The 23,215-nt window shown below is 39.1% G+C and overlaps 3 protein-coding genes across 6 annotated transcripts in view; 1 reads left to right on the top strand and 2 right to left on the bottom strand.

Moving 5' to 3' along the window:
- Window positions 1-6,879, bottom strand: part of LOC139964443 (uncharacterized) — a 28,073-nt gene extending 21,194 nt beyond the window's left edge. Inside the window, exon 1 of the mRNA XM_071966000.1 lies at window positions 6,372-6,879. Within this exon, the coding sequence (XP_071822101.1) occupies window positions 6,372-6,649 (278 nt within the window). The 5' untranslated portion in view covers window positions 6,650-6,879. The remainder of the gene's footprint in view (window positions 1-6,371) is intronic.
- A 1,966-nt stretch (window positions 6,880-8,845) lies between these two features.
- On the top strand, window positions 8,846-16,669 carry LOC139965035 (uncharacterized). Its single transcript, XM_071967198.1, has 4 exons — window positions 8,846-9,101; window positions 10,729-10,812; window positions 11,565-12,020; window positions 12,821-16,669. The coding sequence occupies exons 1-4, from the start codon at window positions 8,920-8,922 to the stop codon at window positions 14,625-14,627; spliced, it is 2,529 nt and encodes an 842-aa protein (XP_071823299.1). The 5' UTR covers window positions 8,846-8,919; the 3' UTR covers window positions 14,628-16,669.
- Window positions 16,670-19,510: 2,841 nt separating this feature from the next.
- The window catches only part of LOC139965033 (myosin light chain kinase, smooth muscle-like), a 116,341-nt gene continuing 112,636 nt past the window's right edge, over window positions 19,511-23,215 (bottom strand). For all 4 annotated transcript variants that reach the window (XM_071967197.1, XM_071967194.1, XM_071967195.1 and 1 more), the window contains 4 exons: window positions 22,752-23,093; window positions 22,464-22,616; window positions 21,904-22,030; window positions 19,511-21,653 (listed from right to left, as the gene is read on the bottom strand). In XM_071967197.1, coding sequence (XP_071823298.1) covers window positions 21,003-21,653; window positions 21,904-22,030; window positions 22,464-22,616; window positions 22,752-23,093 — 1,273 coding nt within the window. In that variant the 3' untranslated portion in view covers window positions 19,511-21,002. The remainder of the gene's footprint in view (window positions 21,654-21,903; window positions 22,031-22,463; window positions 22,617-22,751; window positions 23,094-23,215) is intronic.

The following is a 23,215-nucleotide window of genomic DNA, read 5'->3' as shown; positions in this document are numbered from 1 at the left end:
GTGACAAAAGCCTTTCTAAGTGCCACCATTTTACATGTAGGCATCACCAGGATTCAAAAAAATTCAAAAGGGGAGGGGTATACCCCCTCCCCTTATACCCCTCCCCCAGGACGGCGATTCGTGGCATGGACCAGCATTTGCCTTCTCAAGAGTTGGGAGCTACAGTATGTAAATGAATGAGCATGAGGATTTACAGTTTAACACCATTTTGCAGTTACAGGCTGGTTGTAAGAAATTTATAACCTATGAGAAATAAAATTTCTTGAGAAAGATGATCCCAACTTTGTTTTATAAATATTTTAGAAAATTACACCTGGGAAACATTTTTTTAGAAGTAAATTAACATCACCATTGTACACTTTTGTCGCACCAAATTGCATCTGAGGGCATTCAGCAATAGAAAATTTCCCAATGGGAGGTGGACACCCCCTCCCCTTAGACCCCGCCCCCATATCACTCTAATGCCACTTTGGCCCCTCCCAAACAAAGGCCCTGGATCCGCCAGTGCCTACATGGTGAGCAGTCGAAGTCAAGAAACAGCTCAAGAAACTAATAGTTATGAACTTTATGTCTGATTCACGCTGACTAGTGTCACAAAAAGACAAACGCGAATGAGTGAAAAAATTGACTGAAGTGATTACAAAATTGGGTATCAAACGTAAAGTCCGTCATGTGTGAACAATTGGTATTTCAGCCAATTTAGGTATTAATTATACATAGACAGAGTCACAGCTTACATTGTATTTTATATATAAATTTTAGTTATATATCAGGAGGGAAAGACAAAGCATTTTATGTCATATACCATATATAGATAAATATGTATATTTAATTATTTTTGGACTCCTGGCAACGGGCCCTTTAGGCGATCACAGAGCACTTGCCCTAGCTGCACCCCGTCCTCCTAACCGGTGCACGTAAACCCTGTCCTTGCACCCCTTTTACCCGAATTAAAAAATAACGAAACTTGAACGGAAAAGGGAAGGAAAATACGTTGCCATAAGGGGCGGCTCCACCCTCTTTAGAAAGGATTGGCAAAAAGGGAATAAGTACATGAACAATAAACTAATAGTTATTTCCATTGAAAAGTGTCTCGCTGAGCATCGGCCGTCAAAGCAAAAAACTTTTTTTTTTCTAAATCACGTCAGTGTATTGCTTTCCAGCGTACTGTACTCCCAGAATTGACTATCCTGCTTCTTGTTCCGAACGGCTCCCAACGAAATGCCAAAAAGTCGGCAACGGGGTTGGGGTGGGTTACCCAGCTCCACCATGGGGCACCTCATCACGACTGACTCGAATTACAACACGAAACTTTAACTGAAATTGGATTGAATTTAAAAAATATATATACTAGCTGTCTGCATGGATCATACTTATCTATACTATTGTGACCATATAGGCGTACGGGCTCTATATAGTCAACCAGGAGAGACTGGGGGGAAGATTTTTTTCTTGCCACAGAAAATTAAACATTGCCCGGAAGTTCCTAGCACGATTAATTCATTTCAAACTTCGACGGCAATGAAGGACAAAGAGAACCATATAGGCCTATGCCTGACTATAAGATCATTGAACCATCACAAACAACTCCGAATAATCTTCTATTTGCCGATTCATTACACTGGGAATAAGGGGTGGGGGTGGGGCTTTCCATTTGATCTGCAAGTATACTGAACGGTCACCACAACAAGGGTGTATAGCTTGGGACTAGCACAGGGAGACTTGTCAACCTTGTGAACTTTTTTGGGAGTGAGATGTGGGGGGGGGGGGGGGGAGTCGGCAAACTAAAACATACAGGGTAAACAGAGGGGATGAAAGAGGTCAAAAAAGAAAGAGTGAAAGACAGATGAAGGGATGAAGGAAGAGAGTAAAGAAAATGTGGAGATGGAGGCTAGGGGTAGAGATAGATATGATATGAAAGTACAGAGAGAAAAAAACCAAGAGCAGAAAAATGGAGATCACTGGGATACTGTCAAATACACAAGAAGAATATACAATCTAAATACTGGAATTAAATAATGCACAACATAAATACAGCTTTATGACATCAACAAATCAAAGGGGAAGGATATAATGTTTCAAGGATGCTGGAAAATAAGACACAACAGAAGATGATTATGGTTTCTGATCTATTAGGCTTCTTCTCTCTACTGCTACCGGGATGTAAGAGACCACAGGGACTCGCACAACTCTTTAAGTTGTGATGACCTCTGACCCTTACTATGCCTAACTGTTATCTGGCCAGGAAATAAATACACCAGTGCATGAGAGGAGGTGAGAGACAGGACTGATTGATCATGTCGATAGGGGTACATGTGATTCAAGAAGATGGATGTAAAATGTAGCATCGTTTGAACACTTCAAATGGGATCCCCTCCCCATCCCTCCACACCCTCCCCCACGTTCAAATCATATCCCCTCCTGGCAACGGAAATGAACACCAGTATAAATAAACCGATACAGATATTTATACACGCTGTGCGTGTAGGCCTATATACAATAATACAAAGCTGGCCATTCTCTGATTGTTACTCCTTGATTGAATTTCCCCAACCTTGCCCACCTTGACTTAGAGGGTGGCCAAGCTCCTGATTCACAGTCATAGCTACTATCGAACAAAATGGGCGAAAGCAATTTATCTCAATCTGGTGATGCAGATGTATCATTAGCTGCTAATCCAACGTTTGTGAATGTGGCACAACCTGTCAACAAAAGTCTGGGAAATGTATGATCTCTTTTGTTCAGGATCATGTAAATGTGGCAATGTGTATTCGTATAGTCTGAGGTGTCTCTCCCATGCTGCTCCATATCTAATCCTACTGGTGACATTGGACAGAACATTGGCAGATGGCTTCTTGAGAGGTGTTGAAGTAACTGGATCAGAAGTATCTGTAGAGATTACATAAAACAAGAGTTACTAGATTGCAAGTATCCTGCTTTAGCTTCTATGGCTGTGACTAAAAATATACCTTTTGTTTAGAACTTATCACACTTATGCAGCACTGGAAACTGATATTTCAATTTAAATGGTGTCATTGAGTTTAGAGGACATTGAAGTTACAAGTATGTTGGTGAAACCAAGACCACCCTCAAGAAGCAGTTCTAGTCACAAGTCAATACCATGAAAATAGAGACTCCAGTAGGGGAACACTTTCAGCTCCCCAATCATCCTCGCTTTGTACTCCACAGTTTATCTAAATTACCTCTGCTTTCACTGACTCCTTTTGTTCAATACACCATTAACTTCTTTCTTTGTGTTCACCATGTCCTCTCTGTTCCAGGCTCTATTGTGTCTCTTAAATTTACTGTTACTAGTCAGTTTGCCTCTAAAGAAGATCCTGACAATATCAGGCCCACTTACTTTTATAAATTCTCATACACATGTATGCTTTTTAGTGGATGAGCAATATGCTACCATTTTTTTCTTTTCTTTTGGAATTTAATGAGAATGAAATTGTATTATTTTTCTGATCACATCAGATCAGATAAGATTAGCACTGCTCTTCCAGTCTGTAATTCATGCAAGGATAAACATATAAATTTACCTTCTCCTTTCTGAGTGTCAACTGATCTTATTGTGGTGACAGCTGCTGAGAATGCCTCTGTTTAACTTTCAGCATCTTTCCGGAAAAGATGCATTTAAAACTTATACAATGAAACAAAAAAAATTGTCCGTAAATTATATAACTGAAATAGTAATTTTACTGTACACCCCAAGCTTAATTGTATGCGTAATGAATCTGGTAATGACCAAATCATTACAAACATACATGTTTTTATCATACCTACCCAAGAAAAAATATGAAAGAGAAAAGTAACAAACAAACACTTAGGCAGATTTCAATAATAACATATTGTTAACCAACATTGATTTAAACCCAGATAAGGATGAGATATTCTTTCATACTCTTCTTCAACATATCCATAAACCGTGGTACCTTTCAAGAATTGTAAGGATAATTTTGTGTTGCCCAACTGCTTGCCCAACAACTTGAGCTCACATGTCAATGTAAAATTTACTATGTATACTTCCTGTCTTAGTGAACTGATTGGTTTCATATCGCTAAAAGATGTCCAGTCTTTTGATCAAAGTTTGATGTACACTCATTATTTACCTACTGTGTAAACTTCCTGTTTATGTGAGCAGTTGGTTTCATGAGTGAGAATTGAGATGCTAGCTTACTCCATGACATAAGCCCACCATTGTGAAAAATTCCAGTTTACATGAATAGCTTGATTTCAGACTACCATTAATTTAACGCTAGATTACTCTCCGCAAGAGATAGTTTCGGCCACCAAATTTAATAGATATTATAATTTTTGAACACTAAACATCAGATCATTCACAAGAAGCTGAACAAAAACAAGCATAGTACTGACTATATATAAAAAATATGATAACTTAGCACAGCATCATAAAGTATGAGCATCAGGCCTACACAAAAAAAACTGGTACTTTCTTACCTCCAGGCATGGCTATATAAAGGTTTATATAGGTATAGCTATATGTACTAATATGGTCCCTCAATTTGTGAGGCTAATTTACCTAATTTCTTGCATAGCAGTTGGGTTCCTTCAAAAATCCCAAACACAGAAATGTACACATGATTACTGGAATATTGGAAAGACAGTCAGTAGATAACAGTATAACACCCTGTTGCCCAAATGAACCATTAAAACTTGATTGCATATATGCTGGCTGTGGCTGACCTTAGAAAAACCCAAGGTCTACAGTAGTTGCATACGCAGCGGTGTGAAAACATGTGAATCAGTTAGGAGTGATTCTAAATTATTTATGTAGATGCATTATTTTTATAGGAAAAATTGCAGGTCCATGTGGTTGTACTTGTACAGCACAGTAGGCCTTCCTCAATGGTGTATATTACAAAATTAGGGAATACAGTTACTATGAACACTAAATTCAGATACTTATTACTAATACTATAGGCCTTAGTCCTATGTTATATGCCTAGTTAATTTGTTGAGGCAAAAACAGTTTACTTTTTGGTGATGAGAAGGCCCAGCTTTCCATGGCATAAATATGAGGAGTGAAACTAAAGACCCCCAGTCCCTGTCAGTCTTCTTTAGGAAGGATATTTTAATTTTTAACTGTATACAGTACAAAGTGGCTATTCTTACAACTAGTCGTAAGAATAATTTTTGACTACGCATGGGCAGTTGCTATTTTTATGATTAGGAGTACTAATTTTACGACGAGGAGTAACAATAACTTTCGGTTAGGGTTGAGGTTTAGGGTTATCCCTACTACATGCGCAGTTGCTTATTTACTTTACTGCGCTTGAATTTGCCTTTGTCGTAAGAATAGTTAATAAATAGTTGTTACGACTAGTCGTAAGAATAGCCACGGCCTATACAGTATCCTCATGACAAGCATTCACAAACAGTGATGATGATGACTCAGTAATACAACTTACTGCTATTTTGTGCTAGGATAAGTATGATAAGGTTAACATACGCTATGTCCATTGGAAAAATAATGAATGATGGGCCTAGTTACAAAGCCTAGGTTCATCAAATCATGTATGTTACAAATACAATAGCATAGACACTGCGAAGTTCGAACACCTAAGCCTTAAAATACCCCAAAAACTATCTTCATTTTATTGACAGATATGTACGTACATACTTGCGCACGGGTCATTTTGGAGAGGAAATAACTGTAGCTTCCTAGTTTTTTGTGATATTGGCTTTTGCTTGTAAGTTATCATGGTGAAATCGTGTATTTCTTAGGGGTGTCCGAACTTTGCAGTTTTCTGTAATTCGCAATACTGACAGTTACCTAGGACAATACCCTGTAGTAGGATGGTGACTTCGAAGTTCGGACACCTAAGACTTAAAACACCCCAAAACTAAATCTTCTGGTATAAATCACCTGAAAATATACTTCAAATGGTGGGAGAACTTTGTTATAGTACGATACACGGCCAAACTTTCTTTCCTGCAAACTGTTTTCACGTTGTTTTCCAAGAAGATTCTTCGTGATTGTGGAACTGGTATTTCTTTGCTAGAGTATTGCGAAGTTCGGACACGCAACCTACAGTGTGGCGCTGGTGATAAAATTGGTGGCGCAGTTGCTTTCAGTAATTATAACAGACTTCATAGATCTTCGTCATTTTATTGACAAATATGTAAGTAATTTCTTGCACACGGGTCATTTTGGAGAGAAAATAACTGTAGCTTCGTACTTTTTGGTGAAATTTGGCTCTTCCTGTAGGTTTTCATGGTGAAATCGTGTATTTCTTAGGGGTGGCCGATCTTCGCAGTATGCCGAACTTCGCACTACTGACTATACTACTACTATGTACTAGTATTACCCTATACAGTTTTAGCCTAGCTTAGCAAATCATTACCTTTTTGTGTGATCCTGAAGCAAATGTTCTGCGAAATCTGCGTTGCTAACAGAAGTCAAATCGTGGACATGTTTGTAGAGTTCTTTCTCCATTTGCCAGTTTACGTAGGAACGTAGAAGATAGATCTTCGTGGCATCTCTTCGTCGCTGTTGTTCCTTTGCACTGCTGTTTTTGTCAGGCCCATGCAACAATGGCCTTCCTCCACTTGAACCTACGCTCGTTCCAGGATAAGGTCGTTTTCTTTCGCCCGATTCTCCTTGCCCTGATCCCTTTTCCATGATTGTCACTATACTCTAGTCTAATCGAATGAATTTGTACGAAAATCGTACAGTATTCTTTACTCAAAAGGCACACAAACAACAAACTATCGCGTACAAAAATCCTTTGCGGTAAACAGTACAGTAATCTGAAATGCTGTGTTATAACATTATGTGTGCATGGGTACCGTACGGGCTTGTTACGCATACGCTTGCCTGTGCTATTCATTGATCTAAATTTGCCACCGAGGTCACGTGAGTTTTCGGGGTCCCAGTAAACCTCGCTGAAACCTCGATAATGCCAGCGCCCTAAAAAAAAAGTCTACGTTCGATGTAACTGGGTCACTGCTATATATCGCCGTTCTTTAAACAATGTTGAATTTCAACATGTATATGCGGGTGTATCGCATATATGTACTAACATATTCACGGTTCCGTGTATCAGTTCAAGTGTAATTCAATTTAAATATTTGAATGGAGAAGGATTGATTCCCTGAAAATTTATATCACAGCAATTACCTACAAGGGCGTAGGAACCGGGGGGGGGGGGGCTGGGGGGGGGCTGGGGGGGGGCGTCAGCCCCCAGTGAAAAATGTGGAGGGGCGGAAGTATCATTCCGCCCCCCCCCCCACTTCGCAAGTCAACAAACCCCTTTTTCATTTCCAAATGAGAAAACAAATCTCATTTGGAGCAAATTGCATCTAAGGCCAGGTGAAAATACAAAATTAAGTTTACAAAATGGAGTGGGTGTTGAAGTGTGCTATATTGCACCAAATTGCATCTGAGGCCACCTGGAAATGCAAAAAAAATCCAAAGGGGAGGGGGACACCCCTCTGTAGATTCGGCATTGCAAACTATCTAAGCGTAGCGCCACCATAATTGGCGCGAAGCGTTCAAGAAAATTTTGGCTGTAAATGCCTCCCAGATCGCCGGAAATGGCACTTTCCATGCCTTGTTAGTTGCATGTTAGCATTTTCTCTTTTGAAAATACTAGCGATATCATAAAAACCTTTAAAAAAATTGTAAAAAATATGCTCAAGGGGGGGGGGGCGGCTGCCCCCTTCGCCCCCCCCCCCCCCTTGGCTACGCGCCTGAAACACACGGTTGTGCTAATATATCTGTCCGGGTTGTATTTCTTTAACACTTTTAATTTTTACAAATGATCATTTGAACAATTAGTGGGTTTCATCAATTAAACGACTGGACTACTACACAGACGATAAGGTACGTTCCTTATAGATGCAATACAAAACTCCATAGGAAAACATTTAGAAGGCATTTATGGCTTCAAATTACATATTTACAAATATGATAAGGAAACTGGTGTTGTTCAAGGGTGTTTTGTTGTTCTTATGAAAGAAGTTAAAAGAAAAGGGGTTATAACAATGTGTACAACAAAAAGAGCATTCTAGCATATTTTAAGGTGAATAAATTGAAAACCAGAATAGCTATGGAAACATTATCAGCACTCATCTGTTCTTTCATCTCGGACTATCACATATAAAAGCATGGCATGCCTGAAGTCATCCATTAAAAATATCATACATTTAAATATACATAATTGTAAGCCGTGTGGGTATTTGTAAATGTTCACATCTTCAAGATGGATCAACATAAATTAACTCTCCGTTTGACATTAATAACCATGGGGGATGTAAAATTATTTCAAGGCTAATCGTCCTTTGATAGTCAGGATAGACAGGATTAAGGAATAGGTTCCGATGCCCTGTCGCAGTAAACTTAAAGGGAAAGTGTTTTCTGACCCAAACAGCGATATATTCCCGATCATGAACAATGTTCTTGGATTAAGGCTCAAGACCCCGGGACGTGTCCACCCCTGGACCACATTTGATAAATGGTTCACTTACAATATCTAACCAATCTTAGTTATGCTGTGAAACGCACCCAGTTTCTTCAACACTTCATTGCGGCCGGCGGAGACATTTATGCCATTGAGCCCATTTTTGAAGTCTTCAGTTTTATGAAAATGAGAATACATTATTCTTCATCGCATAGGCTTATTGGGGCCCGATGCTGCTTCTTTCTTTTCATTCATTCTTCTCCTTTTTCTTCCCCTTCCTCCGTTCGCCCCTCCGTCTCTTCGTAAAGTATGGCTGGTCAAAATGTAGCTGAAAACAATACAGTGAGGTAATAATAGATTTAGATGTTGTCTTAGGTGAGCGGGATTTTAAAGGAGTGTATTCAGCAATCTGGTTTACTTCAATTTTGGTTACTAGTTCCGTTTACATTTACTGTTTGTTCACTGTAAACTACCGTAAGATGCCTCCAAAATGGCATCAAATAACTTGGTTCCACCTGCCTTACCGGTTATGTTTGTGATGCCAACCCATCAAAGGGAAGATATATTCCGCTTACCAATTACTCTTCTCGGGAAGACTGCGAAGAAATGGATAGAACTACGCAAGGAACATGGTATTGGAGATCAAGATTTCGCAGATCTGCTTATGCACAGGTTTGTACTATAACATTCCCAAACAGAGACCTTGCAAGCTCGTGCCTAGATTTTACTACACTATTATCAGTATCACTATCAGTATCAGTAACAATACAATAAAAGGAGGCGTCCACTCTTTCAATGTGGTTCTTAGTTTACTCTAATAGGCCTAAGATTGGTTTATTGAGACTGGTCTTGTAAGTGTACCAATGTTTACTAATAAGACTAGTTATGACTTGCCTACTGACATTGTTTTCATTAATTTCAATCTTGTCAGTTTAAAGTAAGGTGAACATATTTTTTAAATAGGAACCTGGGACAAAATGTTGTAAGATGGCCTGGGGATGGGGTCTGTTGGGAGGGGATGTGAGAAAAAAGTGCTAGTCTGGTAGAGGAGAAACTATGTCGTAGGAAACACTATCACATACTGGGTGTTCTTGTTAAATCTGGGACATTTTGGGGACACTTGTTAATTGGGGATGAATATTGTAATCGGTGACTGTCCCCGAAAATCGGGCATGTCTGGTCACCATACTCTATAGAAGCCATTTTGTCACTAGATGCAGTATTAAATTATCACACAAGCATGACAAGGTACTATTTTACCAAAGTTTTGGCCCCTTCACAGAGGTCGAGAGACAGACGGTAACCCTGAAGCATACACAAGCACATGTCTCATTATGGAACTTAGTGAAAAGTCTTGCAAAAACGGTGCAAGGGACTGGACAGTATTTGTGAAATGTGTCCTTGGAACAGCTCTCTATCTGTTGTGGGACCTTAAGAGTGAGAAATACAGTACATTATATAATGGAGATCTATACATGGTGATTGCTTAGAATATGTAGCCCAGCATATTCCCAGTACATTTATAGTACAGTTATGACCGGAAAGGCCAAAAGTGGCTAGAGGCGCATACGACTCATTGATATAAATACATATTGACCAAAACAACAACAAGAATACTGGACAGTGGCATGTTTTGGATTGAAGTTTTCAAGTGCTAAGTTGCTGTGAATGGGCCAGACTAATGAAAACTCATTATTGTGTGACTATTTACTGTACAACAGTTTGATAAACCATTGTAGAGTTAAGGATCAGTTGGGTAGTGTTTATAGTGGAATGCATAATGAACCATTAAGATAATAAGACAATTAGACATGCTATTCACCGGGCAAGGAAAAGGATGGTGCTCTCACTACTGTATTCATCTGGTTGCTCAGCAGATACCATGACCATTCTCTCATTCACCCAGCAGCTGAGAAAGATAGAATCCTTTCTTGAAAGCCATTTGTAGGCCTAGTAAGTGCAGACTAAGTGATACTGTAGTTAGAAATGTCCTAATGTTCTTTCCCCACACCATTATCTCTCTTTTGTTTAGTAAGAGATTTCAAATTACTGGAGTGGATACTCAGTAACGTTGGCTGTGGATATAAAAATCTTGGAATGTGAAATTTCCCCAACATTCCAACTGCTGTAGTGGCTAAAATATTGTGCATTTCCTTGATATATTACCTGTTATTCAACTTACCTTCATGTATTCCAACAAAGTGTTATGTGTTGTACCGATGACATTCAACTGTGTGTCATATGCTACATCATCAAAAGTGTGAGTATACTAAATATTACTTTCCGTCCTCTTGTTTAGATATGAGTCTACATCTCATCTCTTTGTACCAGTCCCATCTGTGTCTGGAAGTAGCACTATGTACACCTTCAATGGACCTATTGGGTAAGACTCTTTCACCACAAATAAGAACAAAACAGATGAGATTTGAGAAATAATCATTTTAATTATGTTTACTTAAACATCTCTTCTACTGTTTGTTGATAAAATGGGACATTTCTTCCTTCATTTCTGAATTAAAGCTATGATCCACAAAAATTAACTGAAATTCTTTGTATGTGGGCCACTGGGCCTGGTAATACTGTTGTTGAGAGTGCCATTGATATATTTTTCACAGCCTGTCTCAATAATATTGCAGTATAGTTTCAATAAACCTCTGACAATTCCAACTGAAAGAAATTATGTATAAACTAATCAGCAAAAGCTGTATTTTTTACTTAAATTAAGGTTCCACATGTTTAATCTTAAAATAAGCTTGTATTTTATTGCCATGGCAAAAGGAATGAATATGTATTTGTGTTGAGTTGTTTTTATGAACAGCAGCTACTGTAGTGTAGTTATATTCGTTCTGCTAGTTTTTCAAACGATGATATTGGAAGCAATTCAATTGATACATACTGTATTGCAAAACATGGTATAATCATAGCAATGTTTTATTAATAAATTAAGTCAAACTATTTATCTACACAAGTAGTTCCTGAGCACATTTGAAGCCTGCAATGGCACTGGCCTCTTTCATGAAGCATACAGTTGTAATGCTACACACAGTCCAAATGATAAAGTTGTCCTGTATTTGAATTTTGAATTTACAACTTTGCCAGTTTCACTAATTCTTTGTTTCTCTTTGTTGCCTTCAGGGTAGACAAACATCCCATATCTGGGTCAAAATTAGTCAAGAAAAAAGTAAAGAAATCACAAGACATTATTATAGCTCCAAAACCTCTGAAGTTGAAAGAAAGCAAGAAAAAGGCAGAAAAAGATGAGGATGGTAGTCCCCCAAAGAAGAAGACAAAGGTAGTTGATATGGAAGAAGAGTTATCAGACAGTGCAGCATCTGTGGGAGGATTCAGCGATGGCTCTCTTTCAGATGTTGGAGATGTTGGAGATGAGTCAGATGAGTACAAGCCTGAAGAGGATAGTCACGGTGATGAGTCTGAAGAATCAGTAGAGTCGACGGGGGAGTGGGATGATGAAGATGAGGAAATTAAGAAGAAGAAAGCTACATTAGGGGAGGGAAAGGGCTACAAGCAATATGATACACGTGAAGTAGCCAAGCAAGAGGGGTTTGCTCCAAAGCCTCTTACAAGACCAAAGTAAGTTTAGTCTATTTAGATATGCAGGAAAGAACTGAGCATTTCCTTTGCCAAATCAATTTTGAGTTTTATTTTTCATAAAATAGTGTAGCACAAATAACGTACTGTAGGTAGTAAGTAATGAAGGAATAGTAATTTGCATTCGTGTATCAAGTTTGCTGATTATAAATAGTCAATGTAGTGACTTGGTTTTAAGTACATATATTTAGATATTTATGCATCAGACATTAAATACAAGTAAAACCCCTTGAGTACAAGTAAATCCTCCTTGTCATGAGTACTAGCCTAAGGCTCTCAAATTCTGCTAATGTTTGGCAACTTAAGGTGAAAACCACATCCTCATAGCATTTTGTATTTCAAAGTAATGAATTTTTTGCATTTGGTAGTATTTTGTGAATGCATCTGGCAACATCAAAACGCATGGCGTTATCACAGAAATTCAGCTGTTTCTTTTTACCCCCATTAACCTATAATAACTCACTTATTCCCAGAGGAAAATAATATTTCTAAAAAAAGGTGAATTTTGATGAAATTCTGAATACGCAAAAAGTAAGCAAGTAAAAAGTAAGCAAACATTCCAAATGTATCAAGTTTCAAGGATTAATCAACAAGAACATTATATAATAGGGAAGTAAATATTTTGAAGAATATCTGCTGTTATGACATTATGGACCACTATCTATTCCAGGGAAGGAGGTTTTCGAGCAGTGTTTTCTTTGAAGGGCAATGAATGACTTGCCATTGATACTCTGACATCAATGATATACCTCAAACTTTGTTTGTTTTCTCTTCTCCCTCAGAGCGAGATTAAAGAGAATGTACTGGTCATCCCTCACAAAGTCTTATCAGTGTAAGATATGCTCATTTCAAGACTCTGATCCCAGACTTACTTGCCAACATCTCCTTCAACAACATGGAGAGGTGGTCACCGAATTGCATGACTATCTCCTCTCAAAGGCAGCACCAGATTTCAAACCAGGTATTACATTGTACCATGTTGTCATGGCAGAGCCATCACAGCTAATAGCAATGGCTTGGCAGGGAAGTGAACATGCTGGAGAGAAAGATGTGGGTACTGTGACCCCTGGACAATCTAAAGAGGCTAACAAGAATGGTGCTAATTTGGAGATTTCAGATCAATCTTTAGAGGATGGGTTTGGGCTGAGTCAAGCAGAAGCAGCTCATAGCTTGGTAAATATGGCCGAGACGACATTAGTGACAGTTGCACAATTGGAAGAAAATGTGATCCATGAACCATCTGAAAGCCCTTCAAGTGTGGCACATAGGCAGCTGGAAATGCTGCAAATGCAGGCAAATGAAGCTTGTATTAGTTCAGATGTATCAGAAATACAACCAACTATGCCACAAAGTTTGTCAGAGCAGCAGCCAAGTTTGACCACATTAGACACAAGGCCAGCACCATCAGATTCGACACAGGCTCAACTGGAGTTGATACATACTAGTGTGGAAGTCCCCATTATTATCCCAACAGAAGCAGATGAAATGACGTTAAGTGAGGACACTTCTGAGAAAGTAACACTAGCTTTGGAGCCACAGCTAGAGGCATCACTAACAAAAGACGATCCTGCCTTGCACCACTCTGATGGGATGGAGACTAAACCAGAGACAGGTGCGAGGCAGGAAGACATGAAAGTACCTGAAAATGAGGGTGAAAGGGAAGAGCCGGAAGACATCAAAACAGAGGAAGATGCAGGAAAGCTTCCTCCCAAAGAAGATTCAGCTGAAAGTAAAACAGACTCAAGAGAAGTTGAATCTACAGAAACAAAATGTGAAGAATCCAAGAAGCAGCGAAGAAGAGGCAGGCCAACGAAACCGAAAAGTGTAAAGGCAAAGCGATCGAGGGGAAGACCCAAAGGTTCAGGCAGCAAGAAAACAAAATCAGAGGATTTGCCACCAGTGAAGGAAGATCCATTTGACAAGAATGAATTTTTGCAAATTTTGATGAAATGGGTGAAAATTATGGTCAGCTGCTCAACCTGTGGCAAATCTCTCCACAACTTGGGAATCATCAACAAGAAGGGAGTTAAAATTAGCCACGTCTGTCGTACTCACGAAGGGCCAAATGATGGGGACCTCCTCTGCGACCTTTGTGGGAAGTCCTTTATGTCTGCTCGTGGCTTTAAAATTCACTGGCAGGAAAACCATGGTAACATGGAGAGAGCAGTCTGCCAGTTTTGTGGTAAGGTTGTGAAAGGATCCTATCTTAGCCAACACATCAACCGTTGTCACACTCATACCACGGAAGCTTACAAATGCGCAATGTGTGGCAAGGGCTTCAAAAGCAAAAGTGCCTGCGATAAACATGAGGTGGTTCACAGAACTGAGAAACCTTTTAAATGTCCGTATTGTCAACGTGGATTCACCCAACAGGCTAATATGAAACACCACATGAGACAGCACACAGGAGAGCAACCCTACAGATGTGAGACTTGCTCCAAGTCATTTACTCACAATGTAAGTTTGAAGAACCATTTAAAAAGGCAGCATGGTGTGGACTTGTGGCAGATGGGACATACAGGGGGTGGAAGACCTAAGAAAGAAAAACCACCGCCTGTAGAATCGGTGGAAAATAAACCATTTATGTAAACAGTTAAGGGGTCCTTGTTAGTGACCGTTGGATTAACATGTTCATATCAGTGAGCTGACATGTTTCAGTGGTAGTCATGTTAACTTTTGCACTGTTAAGTTTTATACAATAAGGGAGCTTAAATTCATTGCAAAAATAGTAAACGGTGAAGAAAAACATGTCTCCCTTATGGAATGGTTTGATAAATACTCAACACGTTGCACATTTCTGTACATACTTAATGCTGCTACTCAGCTTTGAGCCTGTTTAACATACTTATCCCAGTATTAATTATCATCTCATAGCATTAGTATTGCATGAATGGACAATAGATTCAGCTATTATGGTAGTGAAAAGACAGATTCTAACAATTGTGCAGAAGAGTTTTCAAATATTTGCAGCTGGAATGAAAATTTTTTGTGACAGTATATATACATTGTGTGCTACTTTAGTCTTACCATAGAAATATAACCATATAGAAATAAGTTTATCCATTTTCAAAATATTGACTTATAAAAGTGTGTGTCCTCATTTGCTGAGGATTAGTATTCAGGGTTTGCCCCAAATAACTTATGTTAAGCCTATAACTATGAAAAAAGTCGAAAATGATCAATTCCAAATAACATTATAATCGAAAAGAAAGCAACAAGCAACTACAATAACACCAATTTCTCGCCCCTATAGAACCAATGCTCCTCTCCCTTGTTCACCCTATTTCCTCTCCTCCCCTCCCCAAAGTAATTGTTAAAACAATGAAATAAAATGGTGTGCTTCAGGCGCTGGTATCTCAAAACAAAGTAAAATTAACAATCACAAGTTAAATATATCAAGTTGTGCACAGAAGCTTAAGGCACTTTACAAATATTGTGTGTTATGTCCGGTTACATTGCGTTATCACTGTGCTGGCTATGCTAAATTTATATTGTGTTGCATTGTTTGTGTTACCTGCGCTAATTGAATATTAGGATACTATCTGTAAATTGTAATCATAGCTTTCAGTTTAGAAACCACTGAGGATTCGGCGTTTCATGCATCCTGATTTGTTAGTTGCATTGTTTATGATTATAGGTTTATTGTTTTCTGTTGTATGTGCTTATTCAGTTCACCAATGGATGGAGTACACGTGTACAGGAGTACATGTGTACACGTGTACAGGAGCACAGGTGTACATGTGTACAGGTGTACAGGAATATAGGTGTACATGTTTACAGGTGTACAGGAGTATAGGTGTACATGTGTACAGGTGTACAGGAATATAGGTGTACATGTTTACAGGTGTACAGGAGTATAGGTGTACAGGTGTACAGGAGTATAGGTGTACATGTTTACAGGTGTACAGGAGTACAGGTGTACAGGTGTACAGGAGTATAGGTGTACATGTGTACAGGAGTACAGGTGTTCATGTGTACAGGAGCACAGGTCTACAGGAGTACAGGTGTTCATGTGTACAGGAATACAGGAGTACATGTGTACGGGAGTACAGGTGTACCGGAGTACCGTAGCACAGGAGTGCAGGTGTACAGGTGTACGGGTGCACAGGTGTGCAGGTGTACATGAGTATAGGTGTACATGGGAACATGTGTACAGGAGTACAGGTGTACAGGAGTGTAGGTGTACAGGTGTACAGGATTTGTTGTTCTTGTAGTCAGTCATGCTTTGTCTTTCGTAGTAGTTTTCTTCCCTTTGCCAGTATCGTCATTTACAAAACAATTTTATTTCTTAAATGGTGCCAAAGTAAGATTGCTTCTTCAACAATGTTGTAACTAAGTAGAGTGATATGAACCGTGCGAGTGTTGTGACAAGTTTTAAGGCGACACCACAAAACTAACCCACTGACTCATTCTTTTAACACCGCCGCAATAAATTATCGAAATGATATGTAATGTAGATTTTATTGTGGATAAAGCAATGCAAGTTTTCTTTTAGCAATTTCTTTTGCTCAGAGCATGTTACGTCTGGTACCTCTACACTGCTGTATTGATTCCTTTCTAACAGTGACAACGATGTGCACTGTGTATATGTACGCATGGATGCATGCCTAAAACAACACTGCAGCTTTATATACCTGTTTTCAACTTTCTTTTCTTTTTATGTAGAGTTTGTTAATTTTACCATAATTATTTTATTCACCATAAATACTTTTTAAAGCTTTTGAGAAGTGTTTTGAAAGTGAAAAATTGTCTATGTTAGAGGAAATAACATAAGACGTGTATGGATTTACTGACTAACATCAGTTACATGTAAATGTAGTTCATAAAGACGGCAGACGGCCTCAATATGCTCGTATACATTGTAACATGATACAGAAAAACCGCGCGTATGTGACTGTCTGAGCAATTTTTCAAGATTGTTCTTTTTCTAAGACAGTAAACACCTTGCAATAGAGAAATTGTTGTGACCAAAGTTACCGTCAGTGTTAGTGTTACATTATTATGGTCACATTGTTGTAGTTCAAGGAAGCTATCTGTTGACACTATTGCGAGGTCGAGCAGCGCTGTTGGCTAGAGGTTTCATTGGATTGGTATCTAGGGGTTGTAAATCGTTCGCCATTTTTGGTCAACAGTGATGTTAATGGGGCTTATCTGAGAAAGGGATAATCTTTTAATGAGAAGTGGTATTCATGATTGGATCAGTGTCACGCCTACCGCCTTATCCCCTGTTCATGATAAATGTTTAAGATATGTATCCTTCGATTCGAGTTATGTTAGACTGATAACATGAGTGTATATGGCAGGTTGATTTTCCTACTGCAGAGCTGCATATAATTGCAATTGTGCTTAAAGGTAGTCAGTATAGGCCCCAAATTATAGCACGCTATAATTACTAGAAGTTTTCAAGAAGTACTTTCATGGAGGTCTTTACTCTCCAAATTGTTCTCAGACATTTTTAAGGAACACACAAAAAGACAATTTCCGCGAAGGTTGCAATAAAAACAGTTTTAGAATTTTGACCACATGTGACCATATTTGAATATCTAGCATATTTGGGACCAATACAGCGTACCTTTAAAATTCACGTCAGACTTCAAAAGCGTTGTTCACAGTCATTATCCTTGATAATGAACATCTTGTTAAACCAACCTGTGCGTAGTTGATCAAAGCACGCCAGTTTAGCCTCTACGTCGATTGTTTTATAATTAGGGAAATCGGGGCTGAGGTTGGGATGTGAACTCTTACTGTCTTGAGTGAGGTGCTTGTATTAGCTATAGGCTATGGTAGCATACGCCCATTAAAATCCCCATTGGCTTACACACTAATAACAACAATAATGTTGTCTCTAAATCTAGATAGAAGTTCTCTCTAGCTAAACGCTACCCATCACTGGATAGCTGACGAATTGGCAATTTATTGCACCATCAAGTTTCCGTATCATGATCGTGAAGATTGTTTGCTATGAGGGCCTGAAGTTTTCGTCACTTGTAAATAAACATCTTCATTTTGTAATAAACAATATTTGTGCGCTGCTCCTGGGAGGCCTAAAGGGGTCTAAAATTGCCTCAATTGACCCAATTTTTGCATCACATGTACTTCATTCATGCTCTTCAACATGCAAGCCACCAAAAAAAAAACGTAGATCCTGATTGATAACATATCAAAAAAGATGTCCTACTGCATTTTGGCACTTTTCCTGAAGGGAACATAGTGATATAAACTCTAATAGGAGTATGCCACCATACGGCACGGAGGACTTGGTTACACCTCTTTCGCCACAAGTTCTGACAGAGGAAGGTATATCGTGTATTGCAACTTCAAATCTTTAGACAGATTATATTTACTTAGTTATATATAAGCAGAGGTTGAATTGACAATGTCTACACTGAAGCACATGATAAGCCACGTGATTGATGGACGTGAAGTTGACAGGTTGCAACATGAGGACAAAGTGATACGTCATAGATCTTTTGGCTATTCATGTATTTTTATTTTGTGCACATTCTCGTTTACACATCTTTATTACGATAGAAGCCACGGTCTCCGTGGCTAGTAGTCAACTGCTTTTCCACGGTCATAATTCTGCTTACCAGACACATTATGGACATTTTGTCTGAAATGAAGTGATAACCCGATTGAGCTCGGTCTTTCTACAAAATTTCTATTGAGCAAGGTAAGACGCTCTTGTAGATTTTATTCCACCGAATTAACCACATTTCGCACAGACTCTTCTTTTCCTCAGTACGTTTACTAATCTTGCGATAGGTAAATCGGAAATTTAAAAAGCAAAATAACTTTCTCGTCATTCGAATGACGTCACTCGGACCAATTGAACGCATTTTCGAGGGATTTTACTACAAATCGCATGGCACAATTGTAATCTGAAATCTTTACATGTTTGTCCTTTCTTTCCGAGAAGGTTATCACTGCAATTTCATTATTTTCATTTATACCTTGCATAATCGTGTACTGTCATTAAAATCTTGCCTTTGTAACGCAATGATTGTGTGTTGTAATATCTGAGTTAGTCTATGCAAACATTAAAACGCGTAAATGCAACGTGAAAGTTTAGCGTAGTGAAGTGGAGCCGAGGGGCTCTGTTTAGATTCCGTGGACATTCATAAGGGGCTATAGGCAGGAGATATATTCTATACTATTAGTGTACCCTTTTTTTATATACATGTTCACCAACCAAGATCATGTGTAGCATCCAATCCCAGCTTTCGAATAGAGGGGGTGGATCAAGTACCGTCATTCTTCATGCCTGGCTCTTTCTCACCCATTGCAGGAAAAGGACAGCTTTTTATATACCTAAGATACAAGATGATATTTTTTCTGCTCCTTTTGAATACACCAATGGTCTTTCTCGTGTCTAAATTTTAAATATTCCTTTCTGAACCTCCCGGGAGGAGGAGGGGGGGGGGTGGAACTTAAGATATCGTACAGAACAAAGATGCAAAGTATAAGAAGAATTCGTTGGACTTTGAGAAATATATTTTGACACTTTGCAGGATATTACGTAATCGTCTATATTACTAGAGTAGATCTTGGGTAGTATCAAATTACCAAATAAGAAGTAACGATAAATTACGCAACCATCCCTACATATATAACCTCGGTTCTTTGTGAGTCATTAATATTCATGAAGCATAATATAACCCTCCTTATAGAAATTATGTAACGGTAGGACTCGATTTGTAACCATGGAAACGTGAAGAACCGCGAATGAATGTGAAATGGGAATGTGTAGCAGTAATGAACTGTTGGGTCATATTTGCTGAATGTTGGTAATGTTGTATTATTAGGCTGTATTATTATTTTTCGGCTGTATTGTTGTTCAAGATACATGAAACAACCAAATTGATGTATATAGACAGGTACAATAGTAATAATATACAAACTTTGATATGATCAATTAACGGATGATTAATAAAATATATATATATATTTGGGTTGGAAACGCTCTTGTTGACAAAATGTCCATGTGGGGTCGACTTTACTGCGGATTCAAATAAACTGGAATTCCAGGAGATTCTCGTTGACAGACAAACCTATTTTGGATATGACGAGAATGTTCTTAGCAAGCATGCGTAATGATCATTTGCATACGACTTTTTAATTTGCATAAAATGGTTACAGCAGCTTTTAAAGAATAATTACAAAAGATTAAAAAGGTAAAATCAATGTACAATATAAAACACTTATATCAACCTATATGAATACACTTTTAAATACTTCAAATCTATTGCATGAAACCAAACTTACAATTACACAACCTACGAAGTACTTAGTTCCATGGTACTTGTGTGGTCCTACGACTTAGTTCTATGGTACTTGTGCTCTTATGACTCAGAATGGTAATGTAGCATGTCTGTAACACATTGATTGGAAAGGGCGTAAAAGGCTTTTTCAAAGCGTTCATGGAACGCCGAACAGGAGCAATTTAAAGTTGGGAGTTTTAGCTCACCTTGTGACGTCACCCTTTCATTCAGTGTCCTAAGCTTACAGCTGAGCTCCACGCAGCCAAGCAACCCAGTGTTTTACTTTAAATTGCTAACTAACCATAGATACAAGTTCGATGTAACTTGGTCCGTTTGGTAAAAAGGTCGCAACGTATAAGCGTTGCAACTTGAAATCGTTAAACTTATGAACAAATGTACTAAAATAACCGATATTCATTTTCTATAGCTAAAGTAACTACCGTTATATAAAACTTTCTCGAATTGTGATTTCTAAAAATGAAGGGAATACAAAAAGAATGTAACTTGTGAAAGTTTTTGGAATGAAAATGGAAGGATAAGAAATTTTGCTCATTAACGAACAGTTGCATAGCTACGTAATAGTCTAACGTTGAAGGCGGAAGTAATAGACCGCAGTCAAAACTGTACTGACATTCGAAAAATGCACCCATCGTTATTTCCACAAGAGCAACAGTTTGTTCGCCGTTCCATGAAAATTTGCTTACTAAAATCCATCGCCGGTCATTTCTACTAGTAGCTCGGCTGCACAGGATACTTGCCCCGCTTTGTTTTTGGCAATGACGACATAATCGCCTTCGTCATTTTCTTCCGCCTTTCGGATAATTAAGGAGTAATGTCCACCTTCATCATAGTCCAAAGTAAATCGATCAGTTTCCTCAATTTCCTCATCATCTAAGTACCACGTGACTTCGGGTTCTGGCGTACCTTCAATCAGACAATCAAACCGTGCACAATCGCCCTCGAAAACGATGCAATCCACGATGGTTTTCGTAAATTTGGGCTTTACCAGGGAAACGGAGGTTTCACGTCGGTTCTCATTTTCATCTGTTTCACTTGAACTTTGTCTAGCATCTTTTCCGTCTTTGTTGACGTCATCGGTGTGTTCTTGCTCCCGATTGGCTGAAATTGCACCAGACGAATATGCTGATGTAGTTGAGAGAGATGACGTCATACTCTCTGTATCGGTGTCCCTACTACTTTTTCCTACACTTGAAAGCGAAATGGATCCATTTCTTCCTGTCTCTGTCGGTTTCGGGGATGTATCCGTTTCGTCTCCTTCCGACTTTTTACCCTTCAACAACATGGCGGCCATTGACGTCATTCGATTCACGGCTCTAAGAGCATTGGTCGTTTTCTGAAAAAATAGACAAATATATCGTTAAGGCTGCAGCCCGTACCTTTTACAAACAAAAATATCGAAGTTACTTTTCTGGACATGCTATGCATGAAAGGACATATGCATGTAAGAGTGGTAGACTAACCCTCATGCACCCCCCCCCCCCCCGGGTAATTTGTTTTCTATTGCGACATACTTCAGAACGTAGAACCAGTCTGTGGCAAGTCCACGAATATAGGGGCGGTGTGTATCATTAGCTAGTACGAACCTGCCATCTGCGTCGGGCAACAAACTTCTTTAGTTTATCGGTTGATATTTTGGTATTCGATGCTTTGGAGTAGCGAGATGGATTCAACCACTTGTGGCGCAGCGCTTCTTCGGATGTCATTCGCTTTCTGTAAGGTAAATTAAATTTGTTTGTTTGCTTGCTAGCTAGATTGCTAGCTAGAGAGATAGCTCGCTAGCTAGATAGATGCATAGATAGATGCATAGATGGATAGATAGATAAATTCTCTCCTTCCCCCTCTCTCTCTAGCATTCTCTCTGACACTGTTTCACCCTGTTCTTTGGCATTCTCTCTGACACTCTTTCACCCCTCTCTCTGGCATTCTCTCTGACACTGTTTCACCCCCCCCCCACCCTCCCTCAGGCATTCTCTCTGACACTCTTTCACCCCTCTCTCTGGCATTCTCTCTGACACTCTTTCACCCCGCACCCGCCCTCACTCTGGCATTCTCTCTGACACTCCCCCCCCCCACCCTCCCTCACTCTGGCATTCTCTCTGACACTCTCTACTCGGAAGATACTACTGCATTGAATCTTACTTACTCTTTCGTTTTCACCAAAAGTTTTGAAATGAAATCTTTGGCATCTTCGGAGATGTCATCGAATGCTTCGTCTTCAAAATCCCACTCTCCCAAAGTGACGTTACTCAATGTCTCCGAATCGTCATCACCCATAAACGGAGACAACCCACTCAACCTGCAAAGGAATAAACGGTTCTTATAATACTCACAAATGTCTTTCGGTAACCAATATCTATGTCTGTGTATGTGTTACTCAGATCGTACATATCATGACTAGATTAGTGGAATCAAATAAATAAATGCTACTTACAAAATGTATGCAATGACTCCAACGCTCCACATGTCTGTAGTGTAGCTAATCTCATCGAAATTGATCACTTCCGGTGCGACAAATTCAGGTGTCCCAGACATCACCTTTATACTTTCCCTTCCGGTGAATTTTCTTGCAAGACCAAAGTCGATTAACTTCACGTCACTCCCGTTTGTATCGACACACATTATGTTCTCAGGTTTGAGATCCAAGTGGAGTATGTTCTTCTCGTGCATGTGTTTAACGCCCTCACACACCTGACGTATGTACTTGATGACGTCACTCTCCCTCAGTTCAAAATCGTCATCAATTACGCGTTCAAATAATTCTCCGCCAGAAATACTAAATATGATAAAGAAAGGAAAGCATGAAAACCGCGGGATAAGACTGGCCAAGTCGGAATATATATAACCCTATCCATGTGGAGACCTGGGGTCTTTTAACTTTAATATTTTTTGTTTAAC

This window comes from Apostichopus japonicus, chromosome 23 (assembly GCF_037975245.1).
Source record: "Apostichopus japonicus isolate 1M-3 chromosome 23, ASM3797524v1, whole genome shotgun sequence".
NCBI lineage: Eukaryota > Metazoa > Echinodermata > Holothuroidea > Aspidochirotida > Stichopodidae > Apostichopus > Apostichopus japonicus.
Note: the sequence above shows the minus strand (reverse complement) of the source record. Positions and strands in the feature narration are given on the sequence as shown.